We start from the raw sequence: 26324 nt of genomic DNA, 5'->3' as shown, positions 1-26324 counted from the left end.
CCTAAAGATAATGCAGCCGGTTTTAAAAGCCGCCCTCTGGGCTACCGGCAGCCAGTGCAGGTCTAATTAAAAAAATCAATAAGCAAATAACAATAAAATCATTCAGTAATCCAATGACGGAAACACTCACAGTTGGTCCTGGGGCTCCCTGAAATCCCAAGGCACCTTTCACTCCCATTGGGCCCTAAAAGAGTAAAGAATAAGGAAAGAGAGTAAAGAGAAGATGTTTGGCTCTTACTGAAATTATGGACTCCGTAGTGAATTTTCCAGTTTCTTTTTTTTTTAAATTACATTTATTATAAAAATTCAGACTCGTTTTTCTATCAAATATGATTAGACAAATGCCATGCAGGGTGCACAGTGTGTGAAAAGTGATTATTGGAATTTTTTGAATTCATTTAGACCACTGATAATTATTCTGCCTGCATTCAGACAGTTTTGTTTTCTCATTTGTGCCATTGCAGAGAGCTACCAAATGTTAGGTTGCGTTACCAGCGTTGGTATTGTACAGTTCTACCATTTCCATTGTCCTGTACCCTTTCTGTGTCTGGAGGTCATTTTCTTGAAATTTGCCCCAAAAAGAACTGCTCATCCCAAACTGATAGGCCACGTTCCCTTAGAACAGTGACACAAGCATCCCCCGATGTCATATCACATTTTGGACCCTATCTGTGAGGTGCAACTTGTGGCACATGGCACGACAACCTCACGAACTATATCTGGACACACTTGTGATACTCGGGTAAATATCACAAAAGTGATGAATGGCAACAGTTGAATTAATATGAGCCATTAGTTATCACTCTGGGTGCATTCCCTTTCACCGCTCTATAGCTCGTCTGCGCCATTGCTGTAAGAGCACTAAATGTACTGTCACGTTGTGTTCACTTTCATTACCACTGCCCAGGGTTCACTAGTGTCACTAGCATACCTTGCCAGCTGCTGATGCGTTTCAGTTTGTATGACTGACTGACGGAGAATCATAGTGGCATCTTATCTTGTGCGGCTTAAGGGAATTCCTTGCAGTCAGGGCCACCTCTTGTCCTCCATGAGAGCTTCTTGGGTGGCACACCCTTTCCTTTCTCTCTCTTACCTATATATCCTGCTCTGAACTGAGCAGGACATAATCTCTCTCCATTTCTGGCAAGTGGCTTCCCAAAAAAAGAGCCCCTGTCTTAACTAAGAGAGGGAGAATCGATGATAACTTCAACACGGAGCTTCACCAGAGGCAAGCAACATCTTCTGGATCCCAGACACATGGCAAGCACACCATAGTGTCCACAGGTCCGCAGAACTCTATTCCCAGGGGTTTCCAGGATGGCACCACAGGCACTGTGCAGGAGGAGCAGCCAGAGGCCATATGATGGAAGGGCAGTTACTTATAACTTGTGTGGGACCACTGACGTAATTGGTGTAGAGTGTTCATGGTCGCCAATGCCTGTCCAACGCCTTCCTCAAGACAGCAGTGTTTTCCTCTGGTGGGAGGGAAAACATTATTCAAGCTTGGTTTCTCTCTTGGCATGAGAAAACCTTCCCACAAGAATATTAAAGGGTTCTTTACATAATCAGTGAGAGACAGTGGCATAGGCCAAATGATTCCCCCAGAATAGGACATGGGGTGGTCGAGTATCCCAAATTTCACAGATATTTATTGACCATGGCCTGAATAGGGGGCTCCTGAAAAGGTCGTGTTATTGAAGTCAGAAACCCAAATGAAGGCGAGAATATTCTGAATTTATATTCGTTTCTCCCCTGCCTCACCCGTACTACTCTGTGGCAGCCGCCACTGTCGTCCTTGTGTAATACTTTTGTGACTTTATTACCACTTAATGCTTTATTGTTCAACTATGACGTTTATGAATCCCCTCATGTACTTTTTGTAAATGTTATCTCATAACATGTAAAGCACTTTGATACCTTCGTGTCTAGCTAGCGCTATATAAAACTCAAAAATAATAATAATAATATGACCATCAGTGAGTTTGTGAGACAAGACAGAGCCAGTCTGTATGGTAAAGAAGACGTCTGTGATAAGAGCTCATATATGTAAAAACAGTGCTTATAAAAGAAGTTGAGTGTGAATGTGTGTCTAAGACCGATAGAATGAGTGCATGATAGTGGAGTGTGTGCAATGGGTCACGTATGTGAAAATGGGATGAGGGTTCTACGATGAAAAATAAGGTTTGCTCTAGAGTAACGATGTGCATGCATGAAAGCCGGTGCAAGGGAAGGTGTTTGGGAGATCTGTGTCCGTGGAGGAGAGGGGAATTGTGACACAAACAGGTATGTTGTGTGAGAAAAAAATCGTGTGCATGGCTGCACTGTGTGCAAGAGTCCAGAATGGGGGAGGGCGGGTGGGGGAGGGAATGAGAGAGAAAATGTTTTCACAGGAGACCTGGAAAAGGGGATATCTTAGTGAAGGGGGGTGTCTAAGAGGGGGTGTGTGAAAACTGGACTGTGGTAGCATCTGCAGACTCTACTTGATGGCCCAGTACTTTACAATGTCTAGATAAGCACTCTTGGAGGAGGCAGAACTGGGCCAGAGAGGGGATACACAAGCGGAGGAACATCACAGTGAGTGTGCTAGAGGACAAAGAGCCACAGGCATGACCCATCCTCCTCTTTGACCACCTCACACTATTGCATGTAGACATGTCTGTTATATTAAGCTTGATAGAACTGTTTAAGTGCAGAACTGTGATCTTTACTTCCAGAAAGGCCCAGTTTACTATGGGGAAATTAACTGCCCATTCCTTACCTGCACCCCTCGAAGTCCTGGGAGCCCGCTGTCGCCTTTCGCCCCCTGAATCAAGACAAACAAGAAAATTAGTTGAGCTGTGTGCAGAGAATGTAAACATTGCAAGTCCTAACAGTGTTCTCGAGGTGGAGTCACCTGTGTGGTCACCTAAAGTTAGTGCGGGAGGGGGTTTAAAACTAAGAACTGTCAAAGTCAATCAAGCACGCTCATAGTGCAGACCCCAACAAATTACCACAGTTTGTTAATTGACTTCTACAGCAGAGAGGTCCTTTGACACCTTATGAGTGAGAGGCCAAGGGGTTTGTGCATATGAGCGGTCTGTGAATGTTAGGGGTTCTGCCCCTTGAAACTCTCCTGAATACCTCCCGGTATGCTAAGACGATGGCTCTGCCCAGACGCGGCATGGCCCCCTAGCCACTCTTTTAGCTGAGAGGAGGGTTAGTGTTAATAATATCAAACAATCTAAAACTTGAACGCTGAAGTATTAGGAGGTAGAAGAACATCTCATACCGAAATAGTACCTTCTTCAAACTGCTTTTCCTCAGTTTGCCGTCACTTCCTCCCATTTAAGTTTGTAAACTGCACCAAACGGCCCTAGTTCTACCCTCCAGTAGCCCCGATTCGCAATACCATTGTGATAGGTGATTAGTAAGTTAACCACCCAGAAACTCTAACTGTTTGCAAACATATCTTGCGCCACGGTTTACCTGGTGAAAACAGTGGAGAAGCTCCCAAAGGAATGCAGGAGACACGTGTCAATGATTTGGTTGCAAACAGGAATCTGGGGATCAATCCGCAAGCTAGCCGTGTTAGCATGAGGGAGTATGTGCTGTATTTGCTGTGGTATTATTATAACCTTTCCAATGCTCAATGACTCCACACACAAACATATACAGACACACACAAACACATCCATGATTATTTTGTATGTCTGTCTATGTGTAATATAATGCATACTTTTGGGGTTATCTATATGTGCTCCTTATCTATTCTTCTCTGACTGCAGGTAGGGATTGAGAATGTCTTAGAATCTTGTAATTTACTCCTCCATGTAAGTTTCATAATGAAATGAGGAGGAACCTGTCTTTTTTTAAAAAGTAATGAATGCAATGTACAAGCCCAATAAAGCTGATTCAGAGGACTTTATTAGTATCCTAAATTAGACAAAAAACGCTACCTTCCTGTAACTACAGTTCTCCAGCATTGGCATCTTTTATAGATTCACATATTTGAATTGTTACCCAACAGCCAGCTGTGAATCCTCGTTATTCAATGTTAACACAGCAATCTTCCAGTACAGTTACCAACATTAAAAACACATTTAAAACCAGCCATAGACTACCAGTAGCCCACCCATACTTTTATTTATCATTGTTTTAACTCGTTATTTATTCTTTTGAACAATAACCCACTTTATCATTTGATATGTTCAAACTCCAAGTGTGTATGGATTATGTCCTCTGTAACGGTTTTCACTCACTGCACAAGTACGTCTTTGAAATCACAGTAGCCCATCCACCTCGTTTAATGACTCAAAGTCCAGACAATCAAGTGGAGGGGCTCAGAGGCACCGACATCATATTTTCAAACCATTAAATTATGTAGATATTGGTAGCCCCATAAATAGAGAGGAGGGTGGGTGCATGTGAAACTATGAAGTATACTAATGTTGGAGAACCGCAGTTAAAGGTAATTAACTTTTTCTTCTCCAGCCCTAGGTCTTTCATAGGTTCACATATCTGAATTAGGATTACCAAAGGATTACTTTACGTTAAGCATAACGCAATAGGCAGCAATGAGACGTCCTTCAATAAAACAAGTTGTGCAGTACTACTTGTTCCACAGTAGTCAAGATTTAGCTGGACATCCAGACAATTATGCTTGGCGAAGGAGCGGGTTGAAGACTAAGTCGCTGCTTTGCATATGTACAGCAGTGGTACTCCAGCAAGGAGTGTGTTGTGGCGACCAAGCCTCTCGTCAAATTTGCCCCTATTCTGTGCTTCAGAGGTGGCCTATTTATTGCATGGAAAAAGGACTCAAGCTGTGATCCAGCATGCTATGCTTTACCCTGTTATGATAAAGCAGACACTATAGTAATGGGCGAATTCTTGAATTAACCTCAGCCACTGCTAATTTACACTTGGGCAGTCCTTTGTTCTTTTGGCCACGATGCCAACACACACAAGAACCAGCCATATGCAAATCAGTGTTGTTTCCGCTCCACAACCCACAGGCCAGCCTGAGCTGCCAGGCTCGTCCCCTTCTAAACGGGAATACAAAGAACCCCAGACAAGTGTCAGCTTACTTTGACCTGGTCAGTAGCATGAGCTTGACACAGGACCCACGTCTGGGCATATACATCAACAGTTCCTGCTGGAGGAAGAACCAAGTCTACTTTGCAAATTGCTGATTTCTGTCTTAGATTACATATTGGGCATAACAATGAATTGTACCCAAAGTAATTATCAGTGGCTGAGATTAATTCATACAGCTTACCCATCATTTTTCTATTTTCCTCTGTTTTGATAATTATTTGTTTCTTTATGAAATAAATACTTATCAGTATTCTGGTCTATTATTATACAATTCCAAACAATATGTGAGGTCCAAAGAATGCTGAGACTTTTCTACAACTGTAGATGGTTGTGGAAAAACATTGCTAAATGTTTTTTGGTTCAGATAGAATGATGTTGGTATCTTAGAAATGAATTTAGGATTTGGAGAGAAAGTCTCCTTGCGCTGGTCAAATTTAATGTGAGGCAGGTTTATAAAGTGCTCCTCTAGTTTGCTGATGTGCCTTTCAGTTGTTATTACTGAAAAGAAAGTAGAGGCCTCATGTATGGCTTCAAAGGTTCTCAAGCTGGTGGGCTTTTAATAGGGGAAGAAGGTGAAAGCCAGTTCTCTCAAATTCCTAATCACCGTAGCAGAGAATAAAGATTTATTTATTTATTTTATTTATAAAGCGTACCCATCATCCCCAAGGAGACATCCTGGCGCTAGAACCAAATGGGGAAATTCTGAAGATTAATACTCCTAAAGAGGGTACAGGCAAGTTTTCAAATGCTTTCGGAACGCAAAAATGTCCTCCATAAGATGCATTTCCAGAGGAAGGGAATTCCAGTGAAGTGCCGCCAAATGGAGTGGTAGAAGTTCTGAGGGTATCTGGACATAGCTGTCAGATGTACACTAATTGAAGAATATTGTAAACCAGGCCCTGACTAGTGTGGAAGGTGGGGTGGTATAGAAAGGGGTCAATGTTCTTAGATGATCGCCAAAAAAGGAATTGCTTCCATTTTATAGAGTTTTTACCGTGGAAGCTGCTGTGGCTGCCTGCAGGATCTTCCAACAGTATACTGGAATAGTAAGGGATCTATATGCTAGGGATGGGGCAGTCTGACAATCCGGTTCAGCGAGGCTGGGTCGTGAGGTAACACCTCTCATTGATTCTTGGAGGGAAGGTACGGATCCTGTTTAAATTGGATCGATGCTTCTAGAGATAGGTGCCACAGCCCCATACACCAAAACTGCCTAGTCCAAGTTAGTGCAACGATTACCAGTGTACATGGTTCCTAATACAAACTGTGTAGAACCCTGGGTACCAGGGGAATCGTGGAGAGAAAGTATGGACAAATATCCATGACCAAGGAATCAAAAATGCTTTTTCTAGGGCACAGGGGCATCACCACCTGCTCACGTAATTTTGGCATTTGCAGTTCTCCAGTGTAGTGAAAACCATCCAGAGGAGGCCTGGCCCACCTCTGAAATATCAAGTCGAGTTGTCTTGAGTCCAGTCCACATTTGTAGCAGTCTACATGTCCCACTGTCAGGGTGCTCTCATGACTTAACACCCAGTGCAAAAATCGATGGGATCCTGTGACAGCTTCTTTGATTTCGTCCCTCCTTGTTTTGTTATGTAATAAAGAGTTGTCGAATTCGCTCTTATCATGACCTCCTGATGTGAGACCAGCGAAAATGAACCTTTCACAGCCAACTTTACTGCTCTCAGTAACAGGATGTTTACATGCAGCTCTTGAGGAGCCCAGGGACCACTGGCAGACAGATTGTGTACAAGCACCCCCCAGCCTTTTAATGAGGTTTCTATTAGATAAAATTGTGGTTGCCCCTTGTGAGGGTCTTGCCCTGCTTGCATCCACCAAGTCATAACTGGTTTTATTTCCATTGTTGTCAAAATGTAATCATCCCATTGACCCGAAATCTGCTTCCACTACGTATTACACGTGTAGTGGCCTCATTCTCAAACAACATTGTGGAATCAAGGGAATACATGAGGACTTTCTGACTTAAACTTGTGACTTTGCATTGGTGTCCTCGACCAGCTTCCTCAATCTTTCTCGTCTCTCCTGGGACAGATAAGCCTTTAGGGCATCTGTACAGATGTTTTACCCTAAAAGTAAAATATGCTACATAGTAGAGTATATATTTTAATCACTGAATGTAGACATAATTATTTTAACACATTTAGTGTAATTAGTGTAAACAAATAGCCCGGTGTATGTGATGTTTGCCACAATGAAGGAATCTTGATGGCCCTTCATGGAGATATGGGAAAACTCCACCCCTGATGCCACAAATATGCAGCCACTGGAGCTAGACATTTTGTAAATATTCTGAATTTGACTTCCGACTAACGCGGAGTGTTAAATGATAGTGATGGCTGGCAAACAAAGTGTATTTCAGATGCAGGCAGTGTGTTGGTAGGTGCACTATGTGTTTTCTAGATCTGTTGATGCTAAGAAATCCTTTCAGCTGATGGAGGACTGGAGGGCATCATTAACGTCTGCTTGTCAATGCATTTGTTCACTGCTCTCAGATATAAAATACGATGCTATTCACAAGTTTTCTTTCAAATTAGAAAAAACCTAGAATAGAATCCCTGATCTTTTTTGCACCGGTTCTATGGCCACTTTCTCTAGTAGTTTGATCATTTCTAATCGTAGAACCTTCACATGGAAATTATGTTCACTTCGCAGAGGAGTCATTGGTGGTTCAAAAATAAATTATATTACTGCACAATGCCAAATGCCCAAGAATCTGAATTAGCTTCACAAGGCTGATACAAGTGCTCACACCTTTCCCCCACAGGACTGGACAGTGAGGGTGGCGGGCAGCACGATGTCAGGTCTCGCAGCTTCTGTCTTGGCCGTTGTGGTTGATTGGCCCTTCCGCTTACACTGTTGTTGTCCTCCAGGCTGCAGACTGTTTTCTTCTGTATTGAGTGACAGGTTGATTTTGTCAGTTGTATTCCTGCCTGCAGGGTTGAAAACTACTCAAAAGTAACTTCGCTGACCATAAGATTGTCTCCAATTAAAGGAGAATCCTTGTCTCTGTTTAAACAATCCCAAATAACTTGCCGTGTCTGTGTCTATTTTAGTCACCTGCGAGTCAGTCAACAGCCACCTGGGAACTTGTCTACAGAAGGGGCAATGTAATTCCAAAGTTGCCCATCAGAACAAGAAAAGATGGCACTCGCATTTGCTATTTTAGCTGATGTTGCTCTAAAACACTCACATGTTTGTACTCACACTATGTAATCGCTTGCCCTCACAGTCTGTGGGTACTGCATGAGCAGTTTCTGGATTTCTAGAAACTCTGGCCAGTAGCCAAAAATCACAGTATCAGTTTTGATTTTAGTAGACAAGGAGGACCTGACGCAGGTACTTTGTGCTTCTTCTCTAATCTCAAAATCAGAGCAGAGCCGACAGCTGGGCTCACATGTGAGTCAGCCCATCTTCCCAGATGTAGTCAAGTAGGGTATAACTTTTTTTTTATGGAGTGCCTACCTTGTCCTTTAAAATTAAATAAAAACAATTTCTTCTCCATCGGAGCTATAGACAGGTTAAACCTATGTGCCGCTTTAGTAGTGCTACATGTCGAAACTGTAGAGGTGATCCAGCGGTGAATCCCTGGGACACAGTTTGAGGCTAGGAACTTAATCATTCCACTCTGGGTCCTGGTGGTTTCCATCACGAGCAAAACCTTCTCACTGTTCGGAGTCATTTCCATCATCATCAGCAGCATTGGATATTCAGTCCTGTCCTAATTTCCTTCTAGGTAACACAGATGGTTGATTTCCTGTCTCTTCTTATGGGAGGCATCTGGAGGGCTGGGTGGGAAGGTAAGTTACCAGAGTCTCTGTAGTTTTATTGGGCGAGGGGTTAAATCTGTTGGAGGAGCCTGTGGAAGAAGTTCCAGAAGTACTAGGGCTAGTAGGATGTATACATGGTTGATAAGATGTTTCATGGAATATAAAAAAACACTGCCACCTGAACCACCTGTACCCACTGGCACCTCGGTCTATGGTGGCCATCCATAATAGGAGGGCTCTTGAAAATGATATAGTTCTTCAGAGTCCTCAGGTACATAGTAAGTATTCAGATCAGGTCCCTCTGTGTGCAAGGCTGCATCAATCACATGTCACCATTTGAATATATAGGTTGACTGTGTCCCCTCCATCAGTAGCGCATTCTATGTCAACTTCACCACAATATGGGGATAAAAAAGATTAATCATCCCATAATTGTGCAGATCGCTCTGATGTAAACCTTATTGGAAGCACTTATGACCAGAGCGGTATGTGAATGGAATCTGTGTTTGAGGTCATGCTGGAGTCATTGTTTTTGTCAATGCCATCATCGACTAGGTTGGAACCAAAACAGTTAATGACATTGATGGTTTAGTCAACGATATCTTCGTTGACGGTCTTACAATCAGTGGAGAGAAGACTTGCTTTTTTTCTGTGAAATCATCAAAGATGGTGTTCCGGTGGCAGGTGTCTTGTCGTTACTCGTTGGCTGAGAGGTCATAGGTGATAAAGACGACCTTTTTGACATGAACATGAAGGAAAAATCAGTAGACTGTGACTTGGTTCCAAATTCCAGAGTGTAAACATCACTTATGGGCAGAAGACTGTATCTTCAAGGTAGCTGCAGAGGGTCTTCTGATGGGGGTCACACAAGGCTTTTGGAGGCACCTGTGAAAGGTTCCTACAAGCTGACAAAATCTAATTTGCAATTTCTTACCTTAGAAGTGCTCTTTTCTAAAGACAGTCCTGGAAATTCAGGGTTCAAAATACACAGCAGATTACCTTCTCTATCCTTGAGTTTCTGTGCTGAATGCTCCATAGATGGAACAGTTGTTGGGCATATGTCCTTTCTTGAGTAGACATGAATACATTTTATTTGTAAGTCTTCTGTGAAGATTTTTCTCATTCCACACAACTGAAATAGCTTAAAGATAGATCTAGAATGTAAACCATCAGCCATGTTCTTAGTCAAAAAATAAGTCTCAGCTTCCCAGTGGAAAGAAGTGGAAGGCAAGGTTTACATTCACTTTCTGGAGGCGTAGCTGGAGCTTATCTGAAGAAAACAAAATCCAAATATGGGTCAATCTGAAGAAAGTAAGCAGAGTGAAAAGGATTCCCTGTTTGTATACATACAGTTGAAAATCTCATAAAAAGTGCCTCTGAGGAGGATGGGAGTTCTGAGCCGCTCAATTTGATTGATTGGTCTTGGACTCTTAAAGAACAAGTTACTTACCTTTGGTAACACTTTATCTAGTAGAGACTATCTAGCTGCAGATTCCTTACCTTAGAATATTCCTCAGGTGTCAGTCAGACTGGATCCATAAATATTTGAGCAGTCCCCTAGTGTGCCAGTAGGTAGCACTGTTCAGCTCTACGTGGCGTCATCGGCGGCGTCCGCACCAGATGTGACTTGTTTGATGCCTCTAAAGGCACCACCCCAGTGTGCTAACTTTAGTCCATGACTATTTTTCTGTGCCAGAAGCACTGTGCCATACTGAGGTACAATGACCCGCTTGTCAAAATGTGATCCTTAAGTATCTTTTGATGAGAAATGTAAAGTTCACAGAAGAGAGAGGATGAGAGAGTCGATAAGGAATCTGCGGCTAGTTAGAGTCTCTACCAGATCAGGTGTAAATAACTTGCTCATCTAATCGAGACTTCTAGCCTCAGATTCCTTACCTTGGAATGCATACCAAAGCAATCTCTCCCCCGGATGAGACTCTGTGATTCTGCTAGGCCAAACAGTCCTGAAATACCCATCACATCAAACCTGACTATCCATAAAGCGATGCCCATGCCCGTCAGATGTCCAAGACTGAAACTCCATGAACTAGCACAGTGGTTGCAGCTTTAGCTCTGGTTAAAATGAGCTCTCAAGCCCTCAGGGGGTCGTGTTTTGGCCACTGCATAGCAAATTTTTATACAGAGGACAATCCATCTGGAGATGGTTCTCTTGTGGACTGCCTTACCTTTCTGCGCACCCAAAAATCCAATAAAGAGCTAGTCGTCCACCTGGAAGTCTTTGGTACGATCAATGTAGAATGCAACACTCTTTCTGGATCCAGGCTTTGGAGTCTCTCCTCTTCATTGGTAGAATGCGAGGGGAGAAGAAATTAGGCAGTGCGATGTTTTTCTCAACATGAAAAAGTATGACCACCTTGGGTAAGAAGGAGGTACTGGTCCTAAGACCCTGCTTACCCGGGAAAAAGGTGGCTTATGGGGAGGTTAACAAAAAGTGTCCACAATGGCAGATGTCATAGCCACAAGGAAAACGGTTTTGAAAGCAAGCAGTCTCAGAGGGCATTTGTGCATGGGCTCAAATTATGAACACATTAAAAAAGTGAGAATTAAATTAAGATCTCATAGGGGCATAATGAAAGGTGTAAGGTGAAAAATGTGCTGCAAACCTCTCAAAAAATGAGTCACAATGGGTGACTTGAACAGGGAGGGTTGATCCAGCGACTGCAAGAAAGCAGAGATGGTGGAAAGGTACCCTTTAACTGTGCCTAAAGCAAGTCTTTGCTGGGGAAGAGATAAGGCAAACAAAAAGACTTCAGACGAGGGTGCACACAGACTATCAATGGATTTCATAGCACACCAAGCCACAAGTTTGTCCCATCATCAGGTGCATACCGTTTTTGTGGAGGGATGCCAGAATGACATCACATACTTCGGAAGGGAGGTCAAATACTTTCAACTGTCGCCGCTCAATCTCAATGTGTGTAGATGGAGAGTGTGCAGGTTCGGGTGCAGGACCCTGCCCTGTTGCTGTGACAGGAGATCCTCTTGAAGGGGCAACCTGATCGCAGGACAGATGCTCACTTTCAGGAGCTCAGGATACCAGACTCTCCTTCCCAAATCTGGAGCCACCAGGGTTTAGTCGTTCCTGATCTTCTTGAGAACTCTGGGCAGTAGTGGTTCCGGCATTAAGGTGTACAGGAATCCAAAGCTCCACTCGAGATGAAAAAAGCCCAGCGTGCAGAAGTGCTGATATTGCACTTTCTCTGCATTGGTGAATAGATCTAACCAAGGTTCTCCCCAAACTCTGAAGAGAATTGCACCACCTCCGGATATGCCATTCATGTTCTGCGAGGCATTGACTGCTGAGTTTGTATGCTCTGGCATTCAGAGAGACTGCCAGATGTTGAACCACCAGGAAAATGCCCTGACATTCCAGCCATGTCCAGAGAGGCAGGGGCGTATTGACAAAGAGACCATGACCCCACCCTGCCCTGCTTGTTGCAATACCACATGGAGGCTCTGGTGTCTGAACAGCTGAGATAGACTTCTCTTGATGGAAGGTAGAAAGGCTTTCAATGTCAGATGAATCGCTTTAAGTTCGAACAGGTTGATGTGGGGCCGAGACTCAACTTAAGACCAGAGTCCTCTGATCTCCACCTCTTCCAGATGGCCTCCCCAACCCAAAAGTGATGCATCTGTCACTACTGTGAGCTCTGAACCAATACAGTTCATGAACTACAACTGCAGATGTTTTGCAGTTCCCTTAAATATTTGGACAAGATCGGAGAGATTGCCCTCATACTGTTTCCACTGGGACTCCAGATCCCACTGTAGAGTCTGCATTTGCCAATGGGCATATTTTACCATCAGGATACAGGAGGCCATGAGACCTTGCAGCCTCCGAGTCAGTCTCACCAAAATCAAGGAAAGAGTCTGAAACATCGGAACGATAGCCCAAATATCTTGGACACCCTATCCTGGAGGATAGGCCCAAAACTGTAACGCATCCAGAACAGCTCATATGAAAGTGAGCATCTGAGAGGGAGTCAGGTGTGACTTTGACACATTGACTGTGAACCCAAGCAAATGCAAGAGGTCTGCCATTGTCTGAACGTGTGAGATGACTGTCTGGGGCAAGCCGGACTTCAACAGACAGTTGTCAAGGTAAGGGAAGACTGAAACCCCTGACCTCCGCAGATGTGCTGTATCCACTTTGGTGAACACCCGAGGGGTGTTAGTAAGGCCAATGGGGTGTACAGTGACCTGATGATGCTCTTGGCCTAACATGAACAGCAGGTAACGCCTGTGGGTAGATAGGACAGGGATATGGAAGTATGCATCCTGTGAGTCCAGCACTACCATCCAGTCTCCAGGGTCGAAGGCAGACAGAATGTGGACCAAATTAAACATCTTGAATTTCTCCTTTTTCAGGAAGTAGTTGAGAGGGCATAATTCTAGGATTGGATGGAGGCCTCCATTTTTTTCCAGCACCAGAAAGTAGTTGGAATAGCAACCATGATCTACTTCTGATACTGCACCCTCTCAATGGCTCTTTTGGCAAGAAGAGCACGCCTTTCCTGTCACAAGAGTGAAAGGTAGTCCTCCATCAGCTGATAGGGGGAAGGTTGCACAGGTGGTGGAATCTGCTGGAAGGGTAGGGTGTAGCTTCGCTGGACAATCTGAAGCACCAATTTATCTGAAGTAATCTTCTGCCTTTGGGGCAGATGGTTCTGAATCCTGCCACCACCCAGGTGCTCATGATGGTGGGAGGATACATTAAAAAGGCTTTGGGGCTGCAGCTGCTGGGGAGCGAGCAGATTGGGTAGACCTCTGGCCATGGTTCCCACGAGGTTTGTGTGAGCCGCGTCCATGGCCACGAAAGGACTGAGGTGCCTGCTGACCGTGGGGGTTTAGTGGGAAAAGGAAGCGGCTTGTAGCCTCTACAATAGCCATGGAAGGAGCAGAACACAGCTGTCGCTGGGCCATAATGAGTCCCAAGGACCTAGCAGTGACCCTACTATCCTTAAAGCATTCAAATGCCCTCATGGTTGCCAAAGAAGCAAGTGCTGTTGAAGGGCATGTACATAAGAGATGCCTGGACATCTCCCAAAAAGACAGATGTCTTCAACGTGGAATCAATGGCTCTGCCAATCGAGTTGGTTGTATCCAATCCACATAGGATTGTGAACATTGCTACATCTCTCCCATCAGCATTAACTTGGGAAAGCATGGCACGGGCTTGCTCCAAGACTATAGACAGCACTTGCCCAACCGTATCTCATGCAGTACGGGAATAGCAGCCCAATAAGCATGCGTTCTTCAAGGCCTGCAGCACAAGGCGAGTGGAAGAGACAATTCTCATACCAAAGGTATCCAGCCTCTTGGATTCCCTATCCGGTGGTGTGGCAGGGAATGTGCCAGAACTGATTTTAGAGTTCGAGGCCCAGACCACCAGACTCTCAGGGATGGGTTCCTAGGTGAGGAAGGCTGGGTCCCTGGGAGTGAGGCGGTGGTGACAGGAGACAGCCCAGGTTGAAGAACCTCTGCATGACATTGGTATTGATCTCAACCATCGGCAGCTGAAGGTCAAGGACCTCAGCCGACCTTCGGACCACCATCACAAAGGAAGCCCCTTCCATAATAGCCACTGTGGGAGGAAAGAGGAGGCCAATGTCGGTGAGGTGTCCAGATGTCTGGCATCAGCCAGGTCCTCATACCAGGTGTCTTTGGCCATGGACTGTGCTAGGTGGTCGCAATAGCCATTGGGATCCTCAGATCCTCTCCATTCATGTTTCTGAGAGGTCCTGTCTGGGAAATAGGGCTCCATCTCCGATTTAGTCCGTGTGGGCCTCGTGGTGCCGGAACTGGCGTGGGGTAATGGCGGTCCGGCTCCGTATCAAAGACAGAGATCACAGTGGGTTTGGCACCACCAATGGCATCAACACCACATAGAGCCAAACGACGCCACCTATGGACATGCAGGGGGACAGCTCTATAATGTCCAGATTCAGTCAGACGCCTGAGGAATATTCTAATGTAATGAATCTGTGGCTAGAAGTCTCTATCAAATAAGAGGTGGATGGGCTGCTGGTAGTCTATGGTTGCCTTTCGATTTGTTTTCAATGTTAGTTGCTGTTTTAGAATACAGTTAAGTTAACATTGATTACTGAGGGTTTCCAGTCTGACATCGGGGAATAATTTAAGCACATGAATATATGAAAGATCCAGTGCTGGAGAGGTGTTAGTTTCCACGGATTTCATAGTTCATTTCAAGAGAGAGAGACACACAGTCCATACTTAAACAAGGGTCCCGAACGTTAGAAATGTCAACCTTTCAAAGACTGAAGTATATGCTAATGTGGCAGATACAAATATGAATGGGGTAAAAGACGCCCTCAGGAGAAAAAATCAACTTTGTTATTTCATCAGAAATTAACAGTCAAGCAAGGACACAAACCATCTTACATATAGAAGTACCAAGTACACAAGCGTGTAAGCATGGTGTAGAATGACCAACATATATGACAGTGAAGTATCTATAATACATAACATTTATGCTTACAATTAAGTCAAAGAAGAAGTGCATAAAAACACTTTTATAGGCAGAAAATTCAGACTGGAACCAGCACGCCTAACTGTAATAAGGTAACAAGCCCATACAGGATGCATCCTAAGCTACAGAAAAAGGACAGTGCAGCACAACTGAAAACCTAGTTTAACCAGCCACCAGAAAGAGGTGTGTGTTGCTTTGTGCACTATTTGCCTATCACTTCAAAGAAATTCTGATAATTTAGTAGTGGTGAAACGCACAGCAAAAAGTATCAAGCAAAAAAAGACTAGTGGACTATCCTGATTTTGCAGGATTCAGAGCTGCTAATTAGCTGAAAGGTGATTTATATACACCATATAAAATGTCGACATAGATGTATTAGTGAAACTCTGGCATGATGATTTAACATTCTTTCTTTGACTATGTACCTCGGCATGACTGTAAAGAGTAGTGGTTGGTGTTGTCTACTTGGATCCAATCAAGTCACCTTGCAAAGTTTCACACCGAATCTCCTAGCAAAGAAGTTCCATGAGACTGGTCTTCAGGTTGACAAACTGGATGATTAATTGTCTTAAGTGACATGATCAGCCCATCTAATATAGGCCTTTGCTTATAACTGAAGACTGATACAAAGTGAGGCTTGTCTTTCTAAATAGTGAAGTCTGCCGAGTCTGGTCAATGCTAGTACCAGAGCATATTGAATCCTACAAAAGACAACTAGGACGTCTTACCCTGGCTGCACTATTACGGAGTGATAAGCGCCACCTACTGACTCTCTTTATATCTGAGAATTATTATACACGTAAGATCCACTCATATATGTGGAGTTTAAGTCCCCTGAAAGAACTGTTTGCAGACCGGGGTCACATTTTACCGTTCCCTTGTACATGGAGGCCAGGAACCAATAAGACCTGCCATGGTAGCTGAAGAACAGAATTCCAGTAGGCCTAACACAGAGACTGCCAGTAGACAAAAGACGGAGATTCTTTAGCAGGATGCGGAAGCAGATTACTTTCAACCAACTGTAAATCTAAGCCGTCATTATACCGGTGCAAGGTATCAGATTGAGTTCTTTTAACAGGCCAAAACTGTTGACGAGGAGACCTAAGGCAGGCTCGTAGCTTTTGTTAAATACAAACACTCTCTTCTCTATGATGTGCAGCACTAGATTGACTCTAGTTTTAATGACAGTAAACACTGAGGTCCTGATGGAAGATGGACCAGAATTACCATTTGGATCTACACTCTGCTTTATTATGAGTTGCCCAATATTCCTGCACTCATTATTTTTTCCAGGTGCTGCGGGAACACCAGACAAAATTTTATTAGCCGAAACTAATTGCATGAGGGTTTGACAACCAACCCTTTTCCCCCCAGGTCTCAGGCAAAGTCTATATATACCCTCGCCCCCAAGCTTCTAACTCCAACCCTCACCACAACCCGGCCCTTACTTACATTTACCACCTGCTCAGAGTATGTGGCGGCAAATTGGAGCGTTAAACCCTTTGGAAAAGGGGCTACCATACGGACTTCCACACAGTAATTCAGTGTCTGCACAGTTATTCCCATTCTGCGGAGTCTAACTTGTAATAGGTGGAATTCCATGCAGGGATACCAGCTGTGAATAGTAATTCCAGCGGGTGATAATTTCTGCACGAAATTCCACCTAATTCTTAATCAGGACCTAAGTGTTCTAAAGCAGATCTGCCGCACCATACATTTTACTTGGACGGAGTGAGAATGCTGCAATAATGATGTGTGCTGCATCCCTTCTGCTGCCACTATCTATGGAGGCATCATTGTCACACAAACTGCTTCAGCACATCCTCTAAATAGTACTATGCCTTCAACTCGGATGCAAGTATCTAACACAAAAATAGACAACACTACCACAGAGTCATAGAGGCAGAACCCTTATGATGACCTATAAACCCCAAAAGAAATGGTTTGCCTAACACAGTTGAACAAATCCTGCTATGGCTAAAACCCAAGAAAAGCAGGTGTCCTCACCTTCAATCCTTTCTCGCCTGTGTCGCCAGGAAGTCCAGGAGTTCCCATGAATCCCTGAAAAAGACAAAAGGATCATCATTTAATGGGCCCAGAGGCAAGTATAACCATTTCCAGCTCCGAAACAAAGCGGCAAACTACAGACTATCTACAGCTCAGCAAGCACCTCTTAGAAAATCTTACCTGTATTTACAGTTCGCAGCTGGAGGTTATTCAAAGTCTACTTCATAGCCACAGCTCTAAAAGCATCTCATATATATCAAATGCCCACATCTTTCTTTTTTTTGTGTCGAAATGTTTTATTAATAACATTTATAATGGATACATACACATGAAGATATAGGATTATCAGTTAACATTTTAAGTATATAATCTATTATTAGCACAGAAGACAGAAAGAATTAAAAGTTACATGAGACATCTTATATGGTATAAAGAAAATGTCAAGAGAGAGAATAAGATATAATAAGTTAATAAATATACATGTTCCAATATATAAATATTATTGCCCACATCTTTCATTGAGAAGCTCAGACATTTTTTTTCTTAATACCTTAATTTTTCAATGTTGTAGTGTTACAAGATAGCGGCAAGAAAAACAACAGGAAAGTCAAACTAAATTCAACCAGTTGCCCGCAAAACATGTCCCTTGTGCTATGCCCGGCATTGCATATACTTGGCACAGATACATGATAAAGAAAAATGTAACGGATTGGTATTGGGTACCGGAGGTGGAGCTGTGCATAACAGCACATATAGTTATTTTGCACTATGTCAAACCCTTCCCAAGTTCACCATGCTAGTTTGCCTCATGCCTCCTAATAAGTGCTAGTGTCCACAGTCGATCCAACCTCATTATCCGTATACTGTTGGAAGTGCTCAAGTACCAACACCCATGTAGCAATATCATCCTGAGCCTTTTAATCATATCTGGACAGTCTAATGAGCTGTTCCTCAACCTCCCTCCACTCCAGAACATCTCTAATCCACAGACTCACTTAGAGAATCCAAACATTCATTCAACCAATCGCCACCTTCCTCTTTGCCAAGAGGAGAGCCAGTTGCATACATTTATAACACATTTTTCTGCCCTTGGGTTGAGCCACCACACCCTGTAGACATGCCTGAGAAGTAATCAGTAGCTGAATCCCTGGAGCCCCCTCGGTCCGCGAAACCACCTTAACCCAGTACATCTCCACTTCCCTACACTGCCAGGCCCGATCCTCCCCACACCTGGGACATTGCGATACCTATGTGGGTAAATTTTACTGAGGCATATGGAGTAATGTCCTTGCAATGGAGGTAGTTGAAATGTATGCGCTTGAATCTGCATACCTTGTGAACCAGCGTACAGGCCCTGCTCCAATCCACATCAGTAAAGGGCTCAGAGAGCACCCCTTTTCGATGCCTGGCGAGCCTGTATCAGTAGTTACGAGAGATCCTCCCTGATGACCTTATAAAGGAGCTTTATCAAATGTCTACCCTCTCCCCCCCCCACCCCCAAATCTGAGCTGCCCACCCAACAACTGTGGCGGCCCAGGGGCTGCCTGAAATGTACACCACACCCCTCGAACCATATTCTCCAGTTTCGCATATTGTAGGAACTGGCCTGCTCCTAATTGAAACGTATCCAGAGCTTCCTGAAAAGTAATAAAAACCTCACCAGGGTAGAGATCTCGAGCTAATATGCAGCCGCCTCTCCTCCACTGGGCCATGGACATGTGCTTGCCTTTTGCATGAAAAGGAGGAAGGTCCCACAGTCACATTTCAAAGGGCACCCCACGGAGCACTATTTTAACCACCCTCTCCCAAATAGCTGCTTTATCAGGTAGGGAACCAGTGTAGTGGCTCGCCCCCCATTCATAAGGAGCCGCATCAATGGCATGCCATTAGTTGTGCCCTGTAGTAATCTTTTTTCCCAGTATCCAAGTCCGTACGCCATTTCACTGCATGTTGTAAATGGGCTGCATAGTAGTGATGCTGTATATCTGGTAAGGCCAGTCGCTCGTCTTCCATATCTCTTTTTAATACCACTACGGCTACTCTACTGCTTTGAGCCGCCCATACCAAGGAGGTTCTGGTCTTCCGATTATCCATTAATTAAAGGGGCATAAGAGTTCTAACCGTGTATAAAGACTTTTAGGGAGTAAGGCTATCTTGGCTATGTAACAACACAATACCAGAGCATGATCTGATAAATATCATCCCAGGTATGCCACCACTTTTAAAGTGTAATTGGGAAGCCTTGATACCAATATGCGACCCAGGCAGCTGTATATGTGAAGTGTCAATGTATGACAATTGTATTCTTGGGTGTGCGGGTGGAGAGCTCTTCAATTTTCCACCAAGTCTAGATTGTGCATAAACTCTAAAAGCGACCAAATCATCAACGGCTTAGTCCCCACATGGGGTGGATGGCGATCTCTATCCCCAACCGCCACACAGTTGAAAATCTACCGCCCAGATTATAGGGGAGTCAGTGTTATCCTGGAGCAGGTCCTGAATCTGCAGGAAGACATGACGATCATCAGCATTAGGTGAAAAGGTGTTAAAAATAGTGATGTTTTTCACATCAAGTGTACTTTATACAAGGACAAATCTCCCATCTACATCTGCTTTGGTGTACATGTGGTGGAAGGGTACCCCGTGAGCTACCCATATTGCACCCCTCTAGCATATGAAGAATATGTGGCTAAATATAGTTGCCCCCTCCACTTCTTCGCCAATTGCTGGACCTCTTTGGACATATGGTGCATTTCTTGTACGCATGCAATGTGGTCCTTCGTACATTTGAGGAATAAGCGGACCCTGTATCGTTTTGTATAATTAGCCAACCACCGAACATTCCAGGAAATAATATTACTGGATTCCATCATGTGGGGTCATAAATGCTGTCGTGAACTTCCCCACAACTCCAGCACTCTGAAGACGTAGTGGGAGATGGCACTGTTGTTGTGCAGCAATGGACTTTACGGAGCAACATAACCAAAACGAACTCCTGAAATAGCTCAGTATTATAACATAAATTAACAACCCCACCCGCCCCCCGGCAAACAGTCGAACAAGGAACACTCATGTTCACCCACCCATTCAAGTCTGCCAGGACCAGCAGCATAAACCCAACACATAAAGAAGGAAAAACAAAGTCTACCACTAATATGGGAAAGAAACCCCCTCCCCGTACACAATTGCAATGGTGAACATTCTAAGCAAAATTACCATCTCACCTGTTCCCTAGCTTGTAATCTGTATAATAAACAAGGAACACAATACTGTTTCCCCCTCCCAACCATTTAGACAGGAGGATAAGGTTTCCAGGTCTTCTCCAGGGGTTGGCAGGCACTCAAGTATCATCTAGCCCTCCCCGCTGATGAGTACCTTCCAAGGCAAGCAAAGCCGGAGGCACCCTTCCCCTAATCTCTCACCTCACTCATCTCTGTGCCCTCTGTCGTAGCGTAGGCCCGTCTTCACCTTCGAGGGCCATGTTGACAGTGGTCATTGCCATGGTGCCATCACTCTGAATTGCTACACTCAATGTGTCCTGTCCCTCAGTAGAGGACAACCTGGTCCATTGAGTAGTGTCTTTAGCCCTCCAGCGTCAGTGTGGGGTTCCCTCCTGCCATGGTCGACTCCTCCAGGAGCCCGCCGCATTCTCGCATCACTTTATTCCAAATTTTTAACCACCTCCACACATCCTCAGGACAAAGAAGTGGGACTGCCCGTCCGAAATCCCCCACAGTCTGGCTGAATACAGGAGCATATATTTTAGGACCATACCATTTTAACTGTCTCTTGCCTTCCAGAAAGGATCTCCTGTCCCCCTGCGCATGCTGCGTGTAATCAGTGTAAATGGAGATCTTATGATTGTCAAACTGTGCAATGTCTGTTTAACGTGCAGCTCGCAGGATACTGTCCCTATCTTTCTAATTCAGCATTCGGGCTATGATCGCACAGGGAGGAGCCCCAGGCGGAGGTGGGGTGACCAGTGCCCTATGTGCCCGTTCAATGATAAAACAGTTAGATAGGTCTCTCAATTTCAGCAAGTCTTGCACCCATTGTCCTATGAATTGCTCCATCGATCTCCCCTCTGCATGTTCAGAGGAGCCCCGAAATCTAATGTTATTGTGGTGTGCACACCCCTCTGCATCCTCCACTTGGCCTTCCAATACCCCTGTCTCGGAGAGAAAGCCAGTCATGTGTTTCTTTAGGGAGGCCACTTCAACCTTGAGATGAGCAATGGTTGCCTCCGACTCTTGCACTTTCTCTGAGACTTTTTGCAAGTCCATGTGGAAGATATTAACCTCAATGGATACCGTTTAAATCTTGCCTTTCAGTGATACCCTAAAGCTCTGAATTGCTGCTAGCAGCTCCGCCCTGAAGGGCCGTTCCACCGACAGCTTAGGGCTACGGTCTTGTTGCGGTCCCCACACTTCTGTCTGAGAGTGTCCGCTTGCCCCTCCCCATATGGTAAGGAGTGATCGATATTGTATACCTCTGATAGCACTCCTCTCCCTGGGGGCATAGGTCAGGTAGCAAGCACAAGCCAGGGGAATAAAGACCACATAATGGGAGGGTCATGCAGATTGATAGTATACTTGGTGGGGTACCCCAAATTCCCCAGTGGCCAGTTCTATATATCCTTTCAGGCAGTAGGCAAATTCAAGAGTCCACCAAAATGTTCTGCCCCCAAGGGGAAAAAGCCTCCGCTCCCTTTGTTGTGCCCAATGCACTGTGGGGAGTCAATGATGAAGTGCACAGGATGGCATGCAGTACAGCCAGTCCATTGCTGCTTCAATGTATTGTCAGGTCTGTGTGACGCAGGGTGGGGGAGTGATCCACCCAGCGTACTTACTACTTAGTGCCTCCAATGGGCACCTGTGGCTCCTCACTGGCATCTAGTGAGGGAATGTGGTGCAGGCCCAGCCAAGCCCCCTTCATGAAGAAGCCACAGACCCCCTCCGTACTCCACAACATTCTGGCTGGGGGAATGCGGTTCCCGTCATCCACGCCCCCATGGATGTAAAGATTGGCAAACCCCAGGCTCCCACATGCGCTCTGAGGCTCAAATGCAAGCAGCAGGACCTTCAGAGGCCGAGGGCTGGTTAGTATACCCAAGCCAGTCACAGGACCATTGATGTGCCGTGCCAAGCCCGAGACTCCAGGAAGGCCCACGCTGTGCGTGACTGGGCACGCCAGCCCCAGCATCTTCTTGTTTAGAGGTCGGGCTCGCAGCGCTGAACCCGAACACCACCATTCCTTCCCAGGCATGAGGGATAATCACCTGCAAGGCATCACATCGGCCCCAGAGCCCCAGCGAGTCACACCCACTACAGAGAGTGGGAACAGGGGGCTGCCCTCTGGCCCACGGCAACCCCGTCTCCGATAGGCTCCTCACGGTCCATAGTCACGCTGCGTCAGGGAGTGGGCATCACCACCCGACACTGAGCATCAACCTCAGGGGCGTACAATGTGTGGTGGGGTTCACCACAGTGGGGGGGGGACCACAGTGGGGGGGGTACAATAGGGTAGGGATCCTTGATGGAAATGCTGTCTGCAACAGGATTATGCAGGATTCGTACAAGGCTCGTGAGGAGCTCCTCAAGGACACATCCTGTCGGCCATCTTGCGTGTGAAGCTCAAACTTAATTAAACTGCTTATATCATTCAGGAACTGACGGTAACCCACCCACTAATCACAACCTATCGCAGAGCTCAGAGTCCATCTGTCCACTGTCCACAGCTTAAACAGATGGCAAAAGACCACCCATCCATTGACCACAGCATAAACAGTAGCACAGATTTCAACCATTCAATGGTTAAGAAAGGCGCAGAGTCAGTCTGCTCAGCAACCAGGGCTTTGGAAGAGACTCACAAGCAATGCACAAACGCCCACAGTTCAAAGAGGAACTCATAAGCAAGCCATTAAATATGAATTCTAGGTAGAGTTTTCATTCTTAAAAGGGAACTTATGCATAACATCTGCAAGCCAACAGCCAGTGGCTTTAGAGCACTGCTGAAGGCTCCTTTAGAAATGCAGGATTAGAATATATTTTATTCTGAGCTCCTGGGCAACAGTAGAACAAACGGAACTCTTATGGGACCTAGCTAAAAACAGAGGCTCATTGAGGACCTCATTCCAAAGTGGTCTTCCCTACTACTATAGGGCAGCGCTAATTATCGAATGCTTGCATAGCAAAGACAACTGCATGGACAGCCCTGCCAACCCTGAAAACTTACAGAATGCTTTTAACTAAAGGACAGAAATATTTTACAAGTCTGGCCTTGTTCATCAACCAAGTTTAAGGGAACACAATTAACAGGAACAACACTGGTCATGCCCCTCACCCCCATTGTTTATACACACACCCATGCATGTACACTCACCTCTTCTCCCTTTTCTCCAAGAGGACCCTGCTCCCCTTTAAATCCCTGCGGACCCTGTGCATGAACAAATGAAAGAAGTGTTATTAGAATATCTGGTTTTGGTAGCCCATCAGATTTTACTCCTTTATTACAACTGCACACTCACTACCTTCCTCCTTACACAAATGTTTTGCTTTCCACAAGGATTTCCTCTGACCGTGAACTTGCATATTTCACTGCACAATGAACATCTTTCACTGTACATGGAATATCTTCAATCAAAGAATGAAAAGCATCTACTATACAATGAACATGCTCCACAGCAACAAATTATCCCCCACCAAACACTGAATCACACTGAATAGCTTCAGTTGCAACTGAATATTTTAAACTGCATCCTCTACATATTTTATTAAAAGTGTTATCTTCCATCACACACAAACATTTTCCTTATGCCACTGAATTTCATCCTCTGCAGTGGGTTATTTTTCGTTACATTCTTAATATCTTTCACTGCAAATTAATATTTTAAGATGGCACTTAATATTTCCCCTCTGCACTGAATATCTTCCAACGCACACTGAAAATAGTTTACAAGCGGGAAATTTTGCACTTCACACAAAATATCTTCTACTGCAACTAAATATATTGTACTGTATCTAAATATCTTGCACTGTAATCGATTATCTTCCACTTCACTCATACTACCTTCCAATGCACAGTAAATATATATTCCACTGGGCAATGAATAGCTTTCGTCACGCACTGAATATTTCCACTGAAGTTTAAATATCTTCCAGTCAACCACCCACTGTAGCAATAACTTACACCTCAAATGAATACTTTTAATACAACTAAGTATTGTTCACTGTTCAATATACAGTTCTCTGCACATATTCTGTGGTGCACTGAATATATGCCACCACATACTTAATATACCCCTGCACACTACATCTCTCCTCTAAGAGAAACTTTCAATGATTTATAGTGAACATCTTTCACTACTATGTAAATAACTTGAACCCCATATTTGATATCTTCTATTGCACAATGAATATCACCTTCCACACTCTCAGCGTGTTCTACAACAAACTATCTCTTCCACGACACAATTAATATCGCCTACCACACTCTGGATAACTCTACCCACTCAGCACATATCTACAACACATTTAATATTATACACTGTACACTAAATAGCTTCTGCCACACTTCATCATCAAGTAAATATCTTCCTTCACAAACTGAACCTTCTCCTTCTCTTTCTGAATATCTTTTACCACACAGGGATTTCTCAGTGCATTCCACCTTTCACTGTACACTGAAAATCGAGTACTATGCAAGTGAACATTATGTTTACAAGCCTGACGCACTGCCTTTCATTCCATGCACTGCATCATCAATCCTGGTTATTTAATTATTTCCAGTTACTGACAGTGTAAACTCAAACACCTGAAAGCAGAGAGAAGACTTTGCCAAATCGGAGGGATCTGTTATAAATATGAATTCTGCAGTTAAGTCTGGCCGGGGCATTCATTTTAAGTAATGTATTGTAGAGTCTAGGCGTACTCTTTTAAGGGGGGCTGGGAACAGATCAGTTAAGTGGGGGTTTCAAATTAGCTTTGGTATTGAATTAACCACATACTCTGACACTGGAGACCTCCCTGTCAGCAGAAAGTATGGATGTATAACCGTGCAGATGACTCGCCCAGGTCAAGGATTTGAAACTGCTGCCGAAGACGGCCTCACTCTTGTGGAATGGGCTAGAGTCCTTTTGGCGATTTGTCAGGCAAACTCATGAGTGCAAAGCACCTACCTTTCTTTTTAACTTCTGAATACAATTTACACCGTTTTTTGCAAAATCATTTGGTCATCTGTTCTGCAAACAAACATACGAACGCAGGCACAGAGACACGAAAAGGTCACAAGCAAAGATGCAAAAAATATATATATGGGCCACCAGAAACACGGGGACATAACAGAGAGAAGGAGAATTAGATCGCTGCACACACACACTTATCTCCACATGGTTCCCGTGAATACAAGCCCCACTCACATACAACCACGCATAGACCCTCTCACACCCCCCAAGAGTCATACAAAACCATGACTACAATTTACACATGGCCCAAATCTGTAACAAAACACTTAGGCTCACGGACAAGGCTCAAGTTCAGATTGACAAAGACAGACAGCTGCAATAACACATAAAAGGGGCACGGGATAGCGATCTCAGATTATGTACACAAACACACTCTCTCACCCTTTCCATCACAGCCAGATAAACTCTAACAGTCACAACAATCGCACACGTGCCTCAAGTCACGGGGAAGGGGAAAGGCATGCACAGATAAAGAAAATCTTGAAGAAAGCGCAAACACATGCATGTATCCACCACCAGGTGCAAACACGTCTGCCTCCCTGGTGCGTTTGAGACTTACCTGCTCTCCAGGAAGCCCCGGTGGGCCTGGCTTTCCATCAGGGGCGGGGAGCGCATTGGCACCAGGGAACCCATCCTGGCCCTGAAGACCTTTGGGACCAGGATTGCCCTGCAAAAGACAAGTGAATTTCAACTTTGGAGG

At 44.6% G+C, this 26324-nt stretch overlaps 1 protein-coding gene across 4 annotated transcripts in view; it reads right to left on the bottom strand.

Moving 5' to 3' along the window:
- The window catches only part of LOC146868589 (uncharacterized), a 1503661-nt gene that overhangs the window by 831879 nt on the left and 645458 nt on the right, over positions 1-26324 (bottom strand). For all 4 annotated transcript variants that reach the window (XM_085611695.1, XM_085611716.1, XM_085611705.1 and 1 more), the window contains 5 exons: positions 26184-26291; positions 23764-23817; positions 17383-17436; positions 2759-2803; positions 131-184 (listed from right to left, as the gene is read on the bottom strand). In XM_085611695.1, coding sequence (XP_085467821.1) covers positions 131-184; positions 2759-2803; positions 17383-17436; positions 23764-23817; positions 26184-26291 — 315 coding nt within the window. The remainder of the gene's footprint in view (positions 1-130; positions 185-2758; positions 2804-17382; positions 17437-23763; positions 23818-26183; positions 26292-26324) is intronic.

This window comes from Triturus cristatus, chromosome 1_2, assembly GCF_964204655.1.
Source record: "Triturus cristatus chromosome 1_2, aTriCri1.1, whole genome shotgun sequence".
NCBI lineage: Eukaryota > Metazoa > Chordata > Amphibia > Caudata > Salamandridae > Triturus > Triturus cristatus.
This window is presented reverse-complemented; position numbering and strand designations above follow the sequence as displayed.